The 19,663-nt window shown below is 39.7% G+C and overlaps 1 protein-coding gene across 1 annotated transcript; it reads left to right on the top strand.

Annotated features, from left to right (window-relative positions):
• The first annotated feature begins 262 nt into the window (after window positions 1-262).
• LOC310848189 (protein-glutamine gamma-glutamyltransferase 5-like) lies at window positions 263-18,577 on the top strand. Its single transcript, XM_083746932.1, has 13 exons — window positions 263-295; window positions 3,461-3,640; window positions 5,027-5,269; window positions 6,298-6,416; window positions 8,137-8,265; window positions 9,976-10,153; window positions 13,146-13,278; window positions 13,668-13,771; window positions 14,713-14,955; window positions 15,053-15,379; window positions 16,645-16,805; window positions 17,810-17,943; window positions 18,341-18,577. The coding sequence occupies exons 1-13, from the start codon at window positions 289-291 to the stop codon at window positions 18,516-18,518; spliced, it is 2,136 nt and encodes a 711-aa protein (XP_083603058.1). The 5' UTR covers window positions 263-288; the 3' UTR covers window positions 18,519-18,577.
• Window positions 18,578-19,663: the final 1,086 nt, after the last annotated feature.

Raw genomic sequence — 19,663 nt, 5'->3', positions numbered from 1 at the left:
AAAGCAAACAGTTCTTCTCTTGCTTCAACATCAGTGGTGAGTCTGGCTTACCAATGCTTGGATTCTAAAATAAATTTCTGGCACGTTTTATGAGCTTCAGTAGGAACTTGAGTGAAACCTCACCCTAGCCACTGTAGCTTTGCATGTATGATAGGCTTGGGGTTGTTTTATTAGGAGTATAAATGCCACTAGATGGAACTGAATTTGGCTGAGAGAACATCAAAAAACTTTGATGACGATTGTCTGTCTCTCAACAGAACAACAGAACTTACTGAAAATCCACTTGTGATGGAAGGTAACTACATTTGAGCTTTAATGTTCCAATCTTAAATGTTTGTTTTGCCATAATATTAATAGAAAATTGACATGGCATTGTGCTTTGTAAGTTTAATATTTGGAACAGCAGTTGGACACTAATTGAATAGGATGCTGAGTTGCTGAGTTATTTGTTGGTGCAGCTATTGTGTCAAAAGCAAAGGCACAGGGAAATGAAAATTGATAGCATGAACCAGACTATTGGTCCATTTAGCTCAAGTTAACTGGATGTGCTAAGAAAACTCAAAAGAAATAATGATGGCATTTGTTTCCCCCTTCTTTGAACGTGGAGGTTCTGTTTCTGGCTATTGCAGCCAGTTGTCCGATGGACAAGTGAACATACGGAAAGTTTAAGAAAATATGCAGATTGCTTCTGTTACATAATTAGGTTGTCATTATTCACATCCTTATCCCATTCTGTATGTATAGCTCAACATTTAGCAGTCATAATATTTTATATTGTTCTGATGGCTTTTTATATTACCGGTATATTTTTAGTGGGTGGTTTCCCATGTTGTTACTGTGCAGATGGAAGGCATCCATCAGTGGAATGGGAAGGAATGCAATTTGGGGTTATTTCCCTTGCCCCAACAGCCCCCTCATGCTTTTCTCTAAATCTGCTCTAGAGTGTTAGTGAAGTCCAACTTTATAAGAAGATCTGGCAAGAATGGGGGGGGGGGACTTGCAAAACAAAAAAACCCACCCCCTTTCTCATTCCATCAGCAGAACAGCACCACTAGATTTCATCCTTTGCATATTTTATCAATGCCATCAACTGCTTTAGCACTTCTGCATTGAAAAAGGTCCATAATCATAATAATAGCAATAATAATTCAGGCTGCTGTATCTGGCAAGAAGAAAAATCCTGTTAATGTGTCAGTTTGCTCATTTGTTGTATTCTGTTTCTGTAGGAAATCTGGGATCTAGGCAGCCTGTGAGAAGTGGGGGGTAGGAGTTGTTATGCTGTCCAGAGCAGCAGTAACAGCATAATAGCAATTAAATCTAAGATGGCAGAGAAAAAGTGATGAGAGCCAAGGTGCTAAAATGAGCACAAAGACAACATATAGCACCCAGTATGGGGGAACCAGCTGTGCGGCCCTAAATCCGGTTATGTTTGTATAATCAGAGGCAATAGGCTGTGTTTCCATCTAGTACGGATACTTTTAAAGGAATAAAATATTGTCTTCTAGTGAATGGAAGCCAAAGTTAGGTGGCATGAGAGACATCATCACTACAGTGTGACATTGAATCAGTACTATTAGAAGCACAGCTCTAAGATCAGAATTTGCTAATGTCCTGCAGTGCATGGCAAATAGGAACTTTATATACTAAGCTGTGCATGTAAATCCATGATTAACCTGCAATGTCCCTTACAATGACATCGCGATTGATTTCATCAGAGCATTTCCAGACTCATGCAGAGCAGTTACACAAGAAAACTAATCGTTCTGTACAAAGGGTTGCAAACCTGACATTACACAGTGTTAGTAGAAGAAGATCAAAGCTAGTTAAGCTTTGCACCTGAGGAGTGTGGAAAATGTAAAACTCTGTCTCCTGCCATCTTTTCTTTTTTAAACAGCCCTTGAAATGCACATGGAGCAGAGCAGCATATTGCATACATTTGTTCAAGGAATTTCTAAGATACGATAGAAAAAAACGCACACATAGACACAGAGATATAGCTACATAACGTCTAGATGGAGTGTTCTAGCAGCTTAAACCATGACAAGGGTGAGGAACCTGAGGCCCCTCAGATGTTCTAGGACCAATAGTCAGGGATGATGGGAATTGTAGTCCAATAATCTCTGGAGGACCCTGAGTGGATGTGAAACATAGTTAAAGTATGATGTATGCTGACATTAAATTGTACACTCTAGAGAAGAAGAGTCCCCTTGGGAAGCTGTGATGCTTTTTATCTCTCAAAACAGTATAGTATTATGCACCTTCTTCTAACAGTCAATGAATAACAGCCTGTTCCTGAGGGAACAGTCTGAATCGTATGTTGCAGCAGAGACAGCACCTTTAGGTGACATCTTATGGCATCTAAAAGATAATAAATTTATTGTGACATAATCTTTTGTGGGCACCTTAATCAGAAGCATAATGTAGTCCTCTAAGGAAGCAGACAGTGCACTTCAGTGTTGTTTAATTACTTCTGTTGCTAAACTTGGATGGATTATACAAAGCCTCAAAACTTTGTTAAAAAATATGTTAACACTAAGCTCCACAAAAATTCATAAACAAAAGGTAATAAGTGTCGTATATAATAAATTCCTCGTGGAAAAACTATATAAAAGATAATGAAATCCATTTTAATCTTCTGGAGCAACCTTTCAGTGCAAGAAAAGAGAGCATTCTCTTTCATTTGTCAACACCTCAGTTTTTGTTTGTTGATTCAAATGACAATTTTGAAAAATGCTAATAGCCACATGTAGAGAAAGGGGGTGGGGAGGAGACAGATGGACAGACAGGTGTGTTTGTTTGTGCGTGTGTTTGTCACAGCAAAAGCATAGAATGGAACCTTGTGTTCCTTCAAAGAAGCATTTGGGTTCCATTATATGCTTTAGCTTAATTGATTCAAGATGTACCTTGTGGTGCTCAGCATACCCCCCCTGCCCCCTAGGAATAATTGTATGGATTACAATAGGATGTGGAAATCAGAAAAAGGGACTTTTTTCATTAAGGATAATAACATGTCTATTCCTTGCAGTTTGAAAATGATTAAAAGAGACATATGAAACTAACACAGAAACAAAAATGTGTGCATATTTATTGCTTTCCTTAGCCTTCTTCACATCTTCAAAAGTGTGGCTTGTCAATGTGTCACAGTGAATGGGTTTGTGGCAGCTCTCCTCCCTCTCTTCCCCGCACAATCTTTTGGTCGGACCTGGATACACAAAGCTGGTGCTCATATATACTCATATGTTATGCAGGGTCTGTACATGTGCCTGGTTATGAAGGCATGAAAAAACACTTTTCTGGAAAGATTATTGCGGGGGGTGGGGCTGATTCCGATTTTTAATTTGCTGCAGACTGAGTACAACATCCTAATAAAAACTGGTATGTTAATCACATTCAACTCAGAAATTTTAATTAACCACCACTGTCTTGTTGCTGATGTGCTTCATTATTTGTTTTCCTGCAGTCCTTGAGGTGAAAAATGTAGACCTAAACTGTGCTCAGAACTGCAACAACCATCACACACAGTTTTTTAGTTCTAATAAACTAATTGTGAGAAGAGGCCAGCCGTTTGGGTTCTATGTGCATTTCCAAAACCGAGAATGGGATGATGACAAGGACAAGATCACATTCACGGTGGCAACAGGTAATTCTTTTATATGATAACAAACGTGATCCATAAAGTCACTAGAGGTCTTATGTTAAAAGCTTTAGTGTTTAGGGAGAACTTCTGTTTACTGTATTCCTAATGGTTAAGTACCACTGATTTAGAGCTTTTGTTACAATCAGGTGGTATGTGAATATTGTTAAATAAAATGTATCATACAGGATTGATGATCTTTGAGCTACTTCATACCTATTTTCTCTGCATTAGCTGATGTTGGCCCTGTTATGACAAAGATTCGCATTCATAGAGGTCTGCAGAACTTTTTCTGTCAAAGGAGAACACTGAATGAACATGAAAAAAATTCATTTTCATGGAACTATTCATAGAATTCCCTTAATACACTTCGCCAACAGTAGATGGCTCACACAGATAGATAACCTTTCTGAATATTTCAGTAAGCCAAAAACAACCTGTGTGTTGACTTGTGCAGCTTTAGCTGTCAGGGAACTGCCATCGGAGCCAGGAGTGGAGGTAAGGCTCCCCAGCGATGCCGGAGAAGGGCCCAGCAGGGAGAGAGGGAGCTCATCCACTGGGGAAGGAAATCAGTGTGACACCAGGAAGAAAGGGGAGCAGGGGAGGGCTTCGGAGAGATGGCTCCAGGACTCTTCCACAGAGACCAGCGGGGAGAGCATGGGTCCTCCGCTGGCCACACCCACCCTGCGCAGAAGACTTCCGCGCAGGGAGGCTAGGCGGAGACTGGGCATCAAAGAACTTTTATGCTGGAAGAAATTCAAGAAACACCCACTGACGGATTCTGCCAGTGACTGACACAGCCGCGGAGTAAGGGCTGTGCAGCCAGGGAAAGGTTTAACCAGGCAACCTTGCCAAGAGTAGCGGCAACTTACGAGCAACCCCAATTCCCATTACATTAGCCTATACTTGTTTACTCAAAGTTAGTTTCTGTGATTTCAGACAATGTTACTCCCAAGTAAATAGGCATAGGATTGTTATTACATTGAATGTATGGGGTGAAATTGCAAAAAACAAAACAAAAGCCAAACCAAACCAAACTAAAACACCCAAAATATATATTTATAAAATTGCATGCAGTTATTAGAAAAAATGAAAAGAACAGACCCCACTTACTTTCAGAATTTAGTAAAAAGAGATCCATACATATTGTATCATGTTCATTCTTTGATCTTCAGAGGACCTTAATTCTAAAGATACAAATCTTTGCTCATCTTTGGAGGCCAGCCATTATCTTCATTCATTCTCCTATGCTTCTTTGAAGTTCAGCATCGTATTAATCTCACAAATCCTATATAAAGTTTTGCATCTTTATTCTTTCACCAACAATTGTAAATAAGTTTAGGCATAACAGTTCTTGCGTTCACTTTCTTTTTGAACAACTTTATTGAACAGGTCCGAAACCCTGCGAATCTCTTGGAACAAAGAGCACCTTTCCTTTAGGGAAATGTCCAAATCAAAGCCACTGGAATGCTTGCTACAAACTCCATAATGAACAAAGCCTCCATGTCAGTCTGTTCCCTCCCGCCAGTGCCTGTATTGGCTGCTACACTCTGAATATGTGTCTGGTGTCATGTGAACACTCAAGCACCCAACATCTGGGAGACTTTTATGTTCTCTTCAACCCTTGGTGTTCTGGTAAGAATCAATAAGAAACTCCTTGTCTGGATAGTCTTGCTAAGCAAGTGCCTGCAGACACAGACAATTTGTGAGAATGTGTATTTCTGTAGTAGTAGTAGTGGTGAGGACAGACTTTTGAGTTGAGTCAGGAAACATATATATATAAGCAGATATTAGGCATGAGAGTACGTGGGATGTCAACACATCACATGCTTGTATACAGAAACAAATATACTGTATTAGCACACTCAAGGTAGTATCATACGATTAATGAAACTCTGGAAATGGTATTAGACCTTTTTGTATTTAATTTTTTTCCCCATTTTTCCCCAATTTGAAATAAACATTTTACAAACTTATTAACATCCAATGACTTCCCTTCTTCTCTTTCCATGGTTCATTTTAAATATCTTCCATTCCTGCATATTTTACTCTAACCATTCAAGTCAGTTTTCCATTTTTACACCATTCAAACATTAATTACACTGTTGCATTCATCTTAATGCCACCAGCGTTTTCAGTTGTGTACAATTATCTTTCATATACTGTATTCAATAAACATTTTCCACTCTTCTTTAAATATATGTCCTTCTTGCTCTCTTATTCCTTGTGTTAGACCTGCAAGTTCTTTATATTCTAACATCTTAAGCTGCCAGTCCTCTTTGTCTGGGACCTCACTCATTTTTCATTTTTGGGCTAACAAAACACGGGTCTGGTATTAGACATATTTTTACCGAACCATTTCTTAAACTGTAGCTATTGAAAGCAGTACTGCAAAGCAGCCATTTTGTTTATCCATTATTTGATGGATTCATTTGCAGCATGTAGATCCAAATTGGTTTGCCATATTTAAAGCATGATAATAAGGGGTCATTTACATATGCAACAAAATGATCTCATCACAGCTGAATGCATGAACTGCCTGTACTGGGGAAAATATAAATCTCATGCCTGATCTGGTATGTCAGAGCTGGTGTAAATTTTATGAAAATTCTGCCCTTGATATTGGAACTTGTTCAGAGACCTTGTCTATACTGTTTTCTCAGATGACCCTGTCTATTTAGACAACCAAGCTCACAGAGAAGAGTATGTCCTGAATGAGCATGGGATTGTATTCCAGGGGCTTCCCAAACACGTAACTTCTCATCCATGGTATTTTGGACAGGTAAATGCAAAATTATGGCTCTTGAATGTATTATGAGTTTCACCTATAATTAGATTAATTATACTCTTGGACACAAATTGTCTATGGAAAAAGAGACGTACATAAAGTGCTTTCTATCCAATGGCTGTAGCCAGTGTTGCATATTTAAAAGTAAAATTCCCACACACTCTTTCATGGCAGTAAGTCCCGCTGAATCAGTAGGAGTTACTTCCATATAGTTACTTCCATGTACACACAGTTTCACAAATGGAGGGTGTGTTCATTGACTTAGTCCAAGCCTGTGAGTTAGTCCTTTGTCTGCAAGCCTCAGTGGAAGATAAATAAGAATATTGCCCAGGCAGCAGCTATCCCGGTCTCCAAATACACAGGTGTTTTTAAAACAGGTAGAAGCATACATTTTTGTACCCTTAAGTTTATATAACTTGGGGCCGAATTGCAAGTGAAATCCATTGAAATTAGCTCTAAACCACACATCGCCCAACCCTGTGCATGTTTACTCAGAAGTAAGTCCCACGGTGTTTGATGGGGTTTGGTCTCAAGTAAAGTGTCTCTTTCTTACTAAAGGATAGCCTTTAGTAATATGGCGTCCTGAGTGAGGACAAAATTTGGCTGCAAATGTTTCTTATTTTCACAAAGTGTGTTCTCCTTCATAGAAAGCATGTGTTGCGGTGGGGTCTGCTGAGCCACCCCTCTGTTACCAGGCAGGGTCTCTAAAGATGGCCTGGGGCAGTGATTGGTTCACTGGGTTGCTGGGGTAAAAGTTATGTTGCAATTTTGGTGGGAGGGGTAAAATGTTTAAATACTCTGCACGCAGCCTGGAGCTTTCTCTTTGCTGTGTGCAATGGATCACCCGCCCACCAGCTCTTGAGTAAGGGGTTGTTGCATTGACCTTGCTATGTGGGACGCAGGTGGCGCTGTGGGTTAAAGCCTCAGCGTCTAGGACTTGCCGATCGAAAGGTCGGCGGTTCGAATCCCTGCGGCGGGGTGCGCTCCCGCTGCTCGGTCCCAGCGCCTGCCAACCTAGCAGTTCGAAAGCACCCCCGGGTGCAAGTAGATAAATAGGGACCGCTTACCAGCGGGAAGGTAAACGGCATTTCCGTGTGCGGCTCTGGCTCGCCAGAGCAGCGATGTCACGCTGGCCACGTAACCCGGAAGTGTCTCCGGACAGCGCTGGCCCCTGGCCTCTTGAGTGAGATGGGCGCACAACCCCAGAGTCTGTCAAGACTGGCCCGTACGGGCAGGGGTACCTTTACCTTTACCTTTATAAATTGGTGGAGGAGGGGTTAGGATAGGCTGGGCCTGCCCCTCCATGGTTGCTGCGGAAAGGGAATTCCGTTAAAGGAATCCTGGGGCTTGCCATCTTTTCGTCCAATCCCTGGAATGGGACTAGGGCCGGCAAGCCTTCGGGGAGCAGGCGGGTGAGAGTTGAGGGTCTGTGTCTCAGCTTCATTTTTCCCCGACTTGCTTTCCCCCGCACTGTCTTTCGGTGGTGCCCAGAAGTCAGTTCTGTCCCCAGGCATGGGGACAGATAGTCTTAACCAATGCCTAAACAACCACTCATGGTTTTGTATTTAAATAAAGTTGTGGCCAAAATTAAGTGTGCATTGTGAGTTATTTGGGGGGTGGCTTGGGGACCTCGACACGCAACAGGGAAATTTTTGTTCTGAATATTTGTGTCACAAATGGCTTCAAAATGAGTGCTCATATTTTGTGTGTTTAGTTCCAAGATGGCATTCTGGATATCTGTCTGAAAATTCTGGACACAAGTACAAACTTCCTTCGTGATCCTGGCATGGATTATTCCTGTCGCAATGATCCCACGTACATCAGCAGGGTGTTGAACAGTATGGTAAAGTTTGAGTACAGGACGTTTAATTGACTCTTGTGGATATGTTTGCCTATAACCACTCTTGGCATTGGTTTGCCTCTGTCTCTCCAGTCATTACTAGCTGCTGGCTCATCGCAAATCTGTCAGCAGGCACAACCCCAGAGAAATTCCTAGGAAATGTGTGTTTGGCTTATGTAAATTGCTAAATTACCCACTGATAGTCAGCTTTGCAAAGGTGACTGTGCCTGTCTTTGTTAACGTGGGGGAAATGGTTGTTATGATGATTGGAGAACAGTAGTACATCTCTTAAATGACAGCTCCCTGGCCCCGATAAATATCTCTTAAATCCCTGGCAGCAATAAGAACTGCAACAAACATTTATATATAAATATATATATGAAAAATCACCCACCGCCATCACCTTTAATAAGAAGCAGATGAATTTCTATTCCTAATAGTTTTCTGCTATGTTTCAGAAACCCATCTGACTTCTCCTAGACACTAGGCATTTGGTGTTGTTGGTTCCATGCTGCGGAATGCTGTTCCAAAAGAGATTTGGCAGAGATCCTTGCTGGCAATTTTCTAATATCTCTCAAAGTTCTTTTTATGCTACCTGGCCTATTCAGTTGCCGCCCAAGATGGGCCAGTCATTTTAATGATTGTTTTGCATTGCTTTTATAGTATCTTAGTTTTACACCTGTATGTATCTTTATGCACTCCATTGATATTTTATATGAGTGGGTACTTTGTAAAAAAATATATATATTAAAAAACAACAACAGGGTTCTGGATGGTAGGATTAGAATCCAAGAGATGAAAGTGATGAAATAATATAAAATCTCACCCTACAAAGGGAGGTTTCAGGATGGGGGAGGGAAGAGAGAGAAGAATATGGCCTGCAATTCATGTACCCTGTGCTTCAGTATTGCTAAATGTATGGACATATTAGTGACTGGATGAGGACCATTGGGAGCTCTATGGAAATATTTCTGAGCATTCTTTGAATAGAATATAATAGCAATATTTTTTAAAAAAGAAAAGAGGTACGCATTGCTATTTATTTTTAATTTCCCTGGAGTTTTGTCTAAACAGCTCTTAGTCAAATTTAATTTCTTCACACAAACACACATAAAAAGTCCTGTGCATGCAGATGTATTACATACCAGGGTAATGTATAGTGAATTTTAAATTCATTTACTGTGGAGTGGGGGAAAGTCAGAGCACCATGTGCCATTGCCCACCGTAAAGGGACCACCATTACTTCACCGTAAAGGGACCACCATTACTTGTTCTGATACTTCAGGCTGACTATAGCAACTGACCCCCCCCCTTTAAAAAAAAAGCCTGTACAATTTCAACTGGGATTTGCTTATTTTAATCTTGTAAAACAACATGTAGATGACTGATTCTCTGTAAATATTTATATAAATGTCCATCTTCTTATGGCCAAAAGCAGAGGGCAATGGCCTCTGAAAAACGGTATGCCTTCTGTATAGTATAATAAGAACTGAGCAGGTGAATTTGTGCTTTAAACTATTGCATTTACATGCATCTCTCCTAGGTCAAGATTAATTGTTTCAGGTATATGTTAGTCACATACTGTTGCCTTTTATGATAGGGATGATCATTGTGCATGAAGTGATGTATGCTGATTCTGTGGAATGTTCAAGATGGGTATGGCAAGGATATTACTCTTGAGCACTGAGCACTGAGCACCTTTCTTCTTTTCAGATCTGTTGCCATAAGAAGAAAAGCATTCTGAAACTTCCACCCAGTAATAACTACTTGCAGGGACACAATCCTTTAATGTGGAATGGAAGTGCCCCTATCCTCCGCCAGTGGTTTCAGAGCAAGTGCAAGCCTGTCAAATATGGGTACTGCGGGACTTTTGCTTCAGTCATGTGTGCAGGTAGGGGGCATGAATGGTCCTAACAGAAAAATACTTTCTCAGATGCAGATGGCAACTTCTAAATTCAACAAAAATTTAAATGGCGTCTGTTTGGTGTGGTGGGATGACACCCAGTAATGTCAGATAAAGAACTATCCCCCCTAAAAAAGAATGCTAGTTATTAAAAATGTACAGAGTAGAAAGGCTGAAATTCTACATCGCTCATGTCAGTTGGTAGAGCATGAGATTCTTAGTCCCCTGGTTGTGGGTTCAAGCCCCACATTGGGCAAAAGATTCTTGAATTGTAGAGGGTTGGAGTAGATGAACCTTGTGGTCCTTTCCAACTCAACTATTCAATGATTCTACTATTTCTACCCATACATGAACATTTAGTGAAGCGCAAAAAACCAAGTCAGAGAGTATAGCAACATTATAAGGAGGAAAGGAAGTATAACAACAAAAGACATTTTGGAATTCAGGAGGGTAGTCTTCTCAAGGAATGGTGTGAGACTGAATTGTCCTAGTATTTGGTATGCAGTTCTCCCCATCATGCCCAAGAACATAGGAAGTGCTGTCTGTCAAGTCAGATCACTGGTCCAGCTGGCTCAGTATTGTTGTTGACATGAACTGATAGCAGGTCTCCTGCATTTCAAACAGTCAGTCAGTCAAATGTATTGCTTATAGCCAAAGGCTGCTGCAATGTATACAATATCATTCAATAGAATATATACTAATTTGATACACAAACTTAGAAACATTTATTTTGTCAAAACATGACCTAATCTGCACAAAGCTATAGAAACTCCTTAATATACAAATCGAAACATTAGACAATAAAATTTATAAGCTAAAATCACATAAAATAGACAATTATGTACAAAGTTTAGTGAGAAAAATACAGCTTGGTGTAGGTGGGGTCAAATAAATGCATCTCCTTTACAGTTGATAGCTATCTCGGCTATATAATTTTTTTCTAGCAGCAGTTGCAAAAAGTGCCACACGCCAGGTCACATACTTATCAATGTCTGCAAGGAGATATAGAATCATGTCAGGAGGATTCTGGCCAGGGGACCTTATCATTATAGGTGTCAAAAACCGTTCTCTTGCTTCAGTATATAAGGGGCAGCGCAAGATTTAATGCATAAGGTCCTCTAATTCAGGGACACTTCAAACAGGGCTTTCCCCCTACACTTCTCTGGAGATGTCAAGGATCAAATAGTTTTACATAAAAAGTATGTGCTCTACCACTGAGCTGTGGCTTTCCCTAAGCGCAAGCGTGCTTGAAACACCATGGCTATTTCTGAGCAGCACATTAGTGTGCAGATTCCATATGCTCCCAAAATGTACTGACTTTAGCATGATAACTGCATGTTCAAAGCTTCTCTCTAAAGCAGGGAATCAGGAATAGCCCAATTTGCAGTAGTTATATTAACCTCATTAGATGGCAAATTTTGGTACCTTTAAAGGCCAAAGGTTACTGGCCACTAGGGTACTCCTGGCATTGGGTTTGGATGAATCCTGAGACAAAGCAGAACGCCTTGGAGTTATTTTGAGCTTGTCAATGGCAAAGTAGGTTATCTGCTGAAAGCAAAAGGAATGCTTTTTAGCGTTCCATAGCCAGTGGGGGATGATAGAAAAAGTGAATGCAAAGACCAGGAAGAACTTCATTTATTTACTAACTGCATTTGAAAACTTTTACAGGAAATATTCAAATAATATAAAAAGGCTGTGAACATTAGATTTACATTAAACAGGATAAATATGAATGAATTGTTGAAGCAACTGGGAAATTAACTGTAAGATGTGCTGAATATTATTGGCCATTTGTATACTAGATAAAAGTAGACAGTAAAAAAATGTCTGCCATATACAGAAATGTCTGGGGTTACAGAAACACGTTGCCAAAGCTGCAATATTCTATTTTCTGCCCTGATGTTATGAAACCATCTGTGCTGCTGACATATGCTGCTGGTTAGATTGTCAAGTAAATATACAGAAATCAGGGTGAAGCGAATTCTTACTACAAAAGCCTTAGAATCCATTTACAAATATGTCACTGGGTCATATCATTTCCTAACACATTGGCTGTTCATAATAGAGGTAACATAGTAATCTGTGACTATGTACAACCCATACATTTAAAACACATTACTTTCACCAAAACATCCTGGGGATTGTAGTTTGTTAAGGATGCTAGGTACTGTAACTCTGTGAAGGATAAACTACTGTTTCTGGGATTCTTTGAGGGAAGCAATGTGATTTAAATGTACGATGCATAAGCAGATTAAAGTTAAATAGTTCTCCACAAACAGGATTGAAGCCAAGATGGGCCAATGAGAATTAAGAAGAAGGTATCTGCATGATATGAAGTAGTACAAACTTTAAAAACAAAGGTAGCAAAAATAACTCAATGGCCATGCTCAATGATGTTTAACAGTCATAGGAAGTTGAGCTTTAGTTAGAAAAGAAAACCAGAAAATTGAGAAGGAAACAACTGAATTCCCCTGCTTGAGCCCTTACTAGGTTAGCCAATATTGTGTCATTTAGGAACTCATTGACCATGAGGTATGACAATGATGGGACACCACATTGCGTTGACACCTCCTTGGCTACCCTTGGCTTACAACATCCTGAAAGAGGGCAGACTGGCTGGAACACTGAACAGGAGCAAACCTGTTAGGGGCTGAGCCTGTGTTGCAGTGGTATATATGTGTTAAAAGAGTCATACTCTTCCAACAATAGATACACTATTGTGACTAGGCTTTCCTTGGAAATAGCACATGCAGTTTGATAAGCAGATGGTTTGTTGCCTGAACTACCAAAGTCTATGTAGCCTGAGTACTTATGGGCTTTGTTGCAAATAGTTACGTGGTTTTTGCTGAGTTAGGAAGGCAAGTTTTCTATCTCTCTCTCTCTCTCTCTCTCTCTCTCTCTCTCTCTCTCTGTGTGTGTGTGTGTGTGTGTGTGTGCAGAACATATAATATCAGTGTTTGGGTATTTCATCTGTTTACAGTTATGAGATGTTTGGGAATCCCAAGCCGAGTCATCACAGGCTTCTACTGCCCTTTGAATGCTGTTGATCTTCTCACCGTCCAGGAGGTTTATGACTATACAGGCAAAACTTTAAATGGCAAAGAACACATCTGGTAAGTGAGCAACAACAGAGATGTTGAAGGATAAAATCAGAGAATTGGAGAAGCTTCAGCATGAGAATGACCAAGGATTCACAAGTATGGCTTGTGATAACTGCATTTATGATGATGTCCACTATATCAGCTACAGTCTCCATTGTAAAGTAATAAAAACATTCATTTTCTTTAAAAGTAGTTACTTTCTTGGAGCCCTAAAGTCAAATTAAAATTCTAAAGAAATAAATGTAAATACAAAAGTATTTTCTAAATGATACTCAATCTTTGTACTGGCATTCCATACAACATTGGATCTTTTATCCTAAATCATTACTGAATGATCAGGTTTCTTCAGAATTAGCTTTGTATTTTGACACAGGAAGTGTCTGAATTTCTGTATTCTACAGGGTACATCATTGCTGGAATGAATCTTGGATGGCCCGAAAAGACATAAACCAAGCTATGAGTGACTGGCAATATCTGGATCCGACACCTATAGAAACTAGTAAAGGTAAATGAAGCCTCTTTCACAGGGCTTTTTTTCATCCCAAACTCACCGGAACTTAGTTTTGGCACCTCTCGGGTGGGCTTTATTGCCATTATAAGAGAACAAGGGAGGCATTTATGGTGAGTTCTGGCACCTCTTTTTCTAGAAAAAGAGCACTGCTCTTTCCCAATCCAGAGATAATCATGTGTAAGAAGGCATTGCAAATTATTAGTAACCCGCAAATAATAACCGATGGACAAAGAGAAGAGAGCTGGATATTATCTCCTTATGTATGGCAGATTGTAATATGCCTCTTCCTCTAAACTCTGAAGTGCTGGTGAGGCTGCATTAGTAGGCATTAGTAGGCTGCATTAGTAGGCCCCAGTCCACATGGAAGGTGTCCAACCTGTAGCTGCATTGTAGGTACCATATGGTCTGGAGCTCAGCAGCATGGGAAGGGTTAGTGCTTCAGTGGCTTCCATGCTGTCAGCCAGCATAATATGAGTATTAGTCCCACAAACTGAATTTGTCTCATACCAACAGCAACAGGAGATTTAGCAAAGCAGTCATATATGGCTGGTGTTAAGCTTGGCAGGTAATAAGTTGCATGACTACGTTAGACTGCAAACATGATAGCCATTTCCCAGTATTGCGTCCCTCAGATACTATAACCAGTATTGCGTCCCTCAGATGTTGCGGACGCTGGCTGGAGCTGATGGGAGTTGGAATCCGCCAATATATGGAGAGTACCATTTTGGTTATTCATGCCTACAAACTTTCATAGCAGGTTCTTTCTTTCTTTCTTTCTTTCTTTCTTTCTTTCTTTCTTTCTTTCTTTCTTTGGATGAAGCTGGATTCTCAGGGATTGCCAGCTATACTGTTTATATAAATACAGATTCTTAAAATTTAGGATAGTGATTAATCAGACTACCATTGAACAACATGTTTGTCTTTGTTTACCTTAGGATCAATGTGCAGTGGCCCTATCTGGGTCAAAAGCATCAGAGATGGAGATGTGGATACTGATTCTGATGGCCCTCGTGTATTTTGTATGCTAAATGCAAGGAGTACAGCCTGGGTTTCTCAAGGTAGAGGCAAGAAGACAAAACTGCACTGTGATATCTGGCCTTGTGGGCAATGCATCAGCACCAAGAGTGTTGGTGGAGATTTGCGTGAGGATGTCACTGATGCTTACAAGCATGAATTAGGTAATGACCAATTTTAATGAGAATAACTGAAGTTTAACATGTTGATATAGTAAAGTGAAAAGTGATCATTGGAGATATGTTATTTGCCCCCAACCAGGTTCTCTGCAAGAGAAAAAAGCCTTCTATAAAGCTTGCAGAAAAATCAGTTCTCAATACCTCAATGCTCCCAATTCCGAAATCAACAAAGATATAGCATCCCAGAGAAACAAAACTTTGAAAGACACTGGGGTGACAATGAAATTTAAAATGGCTAATTGTCCCCTTTATGGTCAAGATGTTCAAATAAAGTGGATGCTTGAAAACTTGTCGAATGAGGCTAAAGACAGGAAATTCAACCTTTGTGCTCAGGGAATGATATATAATGGCTGTTCACTGGATCCAATCTGGAAAGACTGTGTGCATGTTACACTTGGCCCCAAAGAAGGTAAGTCTTAACTATTTATTTAACTTATTTATACATACTGTCTTAATGCAGCATATTAAAATAAAAATATTTTACAAGGCCCAGGGACAATTAAAAAATCTTCATCTGACACTCAACGTTTTGGTGTACAGCAGGCATGTTTTGGGACTACAACTCCCATCATCCCTAGCTAACAGGACCAGTGGTAAGGGATGATGGGAATTGTAGTCTGGAGGGCCAAGTTTGGCCATGCCTGGTGTACAGCAACCCCCTGCTGCCTCAGTTTAATTAGCCAAAAGCCTGGAAGAAGACACATGTTTTTGCCTGGTACCAAAAGATATGTTATGAAGGTGCCAGGCAGTCCTCCTTGGGGAAAGATTTCCACAAGCATTCCATGAACACGATGCTACAATCAAGCAGCCTCTTACCTATCTCGTATCAGATGGTAGGAGTACCTGGAAAGACACATTGAGATTTTTGTAATCACCCAAATGTATGTTTGGAGAGCAAATGAGGATTCAAATTTAGATAATTTGTAATCATGCATTTGTGCCCGTCTTCTGCCATTTGGTGACATTTACTGAGTGCTATTAATTTGAGATATAAAGTGGAAAACAGCATTGCACTCCCACAAATTAGCTGTATGTTCTGGTAATATAGATTTCACTTGGAAAACATGAACATGCAAAAACTGCTTTGGAATTGCATGTAAAACACTCTCAAATTTTCTCTTTGTTTCAACAAATAGCTGTATCATATCTAGAGAATGTTCACCATCTAACACTCTGATCCCATAATCATTACTTGGAAAGAAATCCTACTAATTTATAGAATTTACATTTAGGCAACTCTGCTTAGGCTGCAATTTATGACAGAGTCATCCATCCTTTATACAGCAGGCAGTAGACCCACTTGTTCTACATTATTGACAATCATTTAATAATCTATCACTTGAACATTTAGATTTGGTTCCGTAAGCGATAACATGTTTCACAAAATAACCTTTCTCAAACTGGTGCTCTCTAAAAGTACGATTCCCATAAGCCCCATCTAGCATGTCTTGGATGACAGTAATTGTTTTCAGAAACATCTGGAAGACATCAGGTTGCAGAAAGCTCAAATGATTTGACTTTTATGTTATTGTTTATGTTTCTCGTCACAATTTCCCTCAAAATGACTCACTGATGAGACTCAAGCCAACCCTTAGAATGGAGAGGAATTCTTGAAATTCTCTAGAATGGAAATTCTGACTCTAAAAAGTATGTTCAATACATTTTGCCTTACAGTGAAGACGATTAAGATAGAGATACCCTATGAAAGTTATGAGTCTCACCTTTGTGATTATAATATTATGAGGGTAGCAGCTGTCTCAATGCCAGAGCCTAAGGGAGAAATCATGATGGTGGAGAGAGATATCCTGATTGACAGCCTTCCCATTGAGATAAAGGTAAAGACCATTTGACCCTTACAGTGAACAAGCAATGGCAGTCTCAGACAATTCGGCAAGAGGATAACTGAAGTCATGAGGATAACTGAAGTCAATATCTGTTTACCTTGCAGGAGAGATCATAAAATATATATAATATTTTTGTGGCATTTGCTTATTTTTAATTTGTAATGTCTTCATGGTGCTAAATAGTTCATATTTCAATATTGTATGAACTGCTCAGAAGTCTATTGACTGAGGGGGAAGGGTCAGCAAATGGTCTAAATTACACACACACACACACACACACAAGAAAATCATACCAAACAGCAGATCTGCCATTCCACATCTTATCCCTATACTGTTGGATCCCCTTCATCTGTGTGTGAAGCTCCAAATCTTTTGTGTGTGTGTACACAAACACAAACCCACAGAGAACAGTAGTGGCTCATGTGGTGTGGCAGAACCATGAAATTGCCCTCCTCTTGCCAGTATCGCTACACCTTACCTGAACGGGGCAGAAGCCATGCAATGAACCAGCAAGAGCACCAATTCACGCAACCTATCTTCACTCTGTACCAGCACTATCAAGGTAGCTCTACCTCACAACACTGGCTGCTTACCCGCCATACACCTCCCTTTAGCTGGAGAGGGTGGAATCCAATTCTCTTTCCTAAGATGCCTTTTCCATTCTAAACATGCAAGATATATCACTACATCAAGATACCCTTTCCTAACACTTATCTCCTGCAAAAACTCACCAATTGACCATTAAGGATGATTACCCAGTGATATACCTAATGGTCAGCATTAGCAATATACTAATTAGTATAACAATGTAAAAACAAGTTAAAAAAATAAAAAAATAGTCTAGTAGCACCTTAGAGACCAACTAAGTAAAAGGTGCTGCTAGACTATTTTTTATTTTTTATAATTGTTATAATTTTAAAATTTATTTCGCCTGCATCAGACCAACATGGCTACCTACCTGAATGTAAAAACAAGTGCTCATTTTTTCCAAATAGGTTTTAAACTATCCGAAATTGAATGCACCATGTTCAGCTGAAGTCACCTTCTCTAATCCCCTCAAAGAAGATCTCAAGAACTGTGTGCTGCACTTGGAGGGTTATGGACTGTTTGGTGAGCCGATCGCTACTGAGTAAGTTAAGCCACAGTTTTGGTTTGCATCTTGAGGTTATCTGTGGTTCCTGTTTCCACCTTCACTCCTGCTGTCAGCTATGAAGTTCCACACTGTAGCTTTAATGACAATGTTCACTGAGCCTGCGTGCATCCCATGCATTTAAAGCACATGATTTCCCCCAAGGAATTATGGGAATTGTAGTTCACCCCTCAAAGGGCTACAGTTCGTTTAACACACTATGATTCTCAGAATTGCTTGAGGGGGAGTCATGTGCTTTAAATGTAGTGTGTAATGTCGTTTGTGACATCCTGTGGTCAAAGAGGTCAACTCATCAATCAACCAAAGGTGGTTTGCCTAAATCATTGCATGTACAAATATCATCACATGCACCCTCTCTCCTTTATCTCTTCTGCAGACTGGGAACACTGGCTGCTAATCACAAGGCACAAACGTGTGTTGAGTTTACTCCATATAGGAATGGCAAACACCGATTCATTGCTAATGTCAGCTGCAACAAGTTCTGTAACTGCAAAGGATATGCCAACATAGACATGGGGAGTCCCCCACCAACCTCTGGAGAAGGAGGAGCATAAGTAATACAAGAGGGAAAACACTGAATCTGTAAATAATAAAGATATGTTTTGTAGTTCTATCATAAGGAGTTGGATAATCTCAAGGTGTATGGTTTGTATCTTATATGTATCTCACAGAACAAAATAACTTTTTAGGCTACCCTAAATGTCAAAGGCCACTTCACAAAACTCTACTGACCATTCCAGAAATGTGTTTTGACAATTGCTAGATCATTATTTGCTTGAATACAATTTGCAAATTTTCCTGAGAATACTGAGATATTTCCACATTCTGGAACTGACTTGTAAGATATAAAATTACACATGTATTTGAAAGATGGTTATAAATCCAGACATTCTTTAAGATTCTAGATTCCAGTGATGGAGCAGGGTATAGTTTGATATATTTGTATTCTTGCATATATTTTAAATGCCCTTCTACTGATGTCAAGCTATATATATTTTAAATGCCCTTCTACTGATGTCAAGCTATATAACAAACCCAACTGAAGTAAATGGGAATTTAACATGAATTATGAAGTATTGTATCCCTTGCTAGCTCTACTTCACAATTTTACATTAAAATGTTATGTTCAGGGTCTCAGAGATACACAAAGTTCAGAGGAGAAGATCTAAGACACACAGAGCTCTCAACTTGGAGCTCTGCATAAATAAAAGTAGGTTAGTATTATTCCTGTGATCACCTTCCACAGTCACATAATTGTACAATCACTGGAATGGAAATGATACCTGCTGCTAGGAATCACAGGTAGACAGAGTGCTGTTGCACTCATATAAAGCTTGCAGGCTTCCCACAGGCATTTCACCAGCCACTGTGAGAACAGGATACTGCAGAAAAAGTTATTCATGTATGCTACAATGGTGGCTAGCATCTTACTAGTCCAAAAATGGATGGACAACAAGATACCAATGGAGGAAGAATGGCAAGTTAAACTTATGGAATACACAGAAATGGCGAAACTTACAGGAAGACTTAGAGACAATGACAATAGGGACTTGAAAAAAAAAGACTGGGAACCGTTTATGTTGTATCTACAGAAACATTGTAAAGAATGAACTCACTAACAGGGTTTGAGTAAACACAACTAAGAAAACAAGTGTAAAGGTTAAGAAACAATAATATGCAAATTAATCAAGTGTAAGAT

This window comes from Podarcis gaigeae, assembly GCF_964106915.1.
Source record: "Podarcis gaigeae genome assembly, chromosome: 7".
In the NCBI taxonomy this organism is placed as follows: domain Eukaryota; kingdom Metazoa; phylum Chordata; class Lepidosauria; order Squamata; family Lacertidae; genus Podarcis; species Podarcis gaigeae.
The sequence above is the reverse complement of the archived record's forward strand: the minus strand, read 5'-3'. Positions and strand labels throughout refer to the sequence as shown.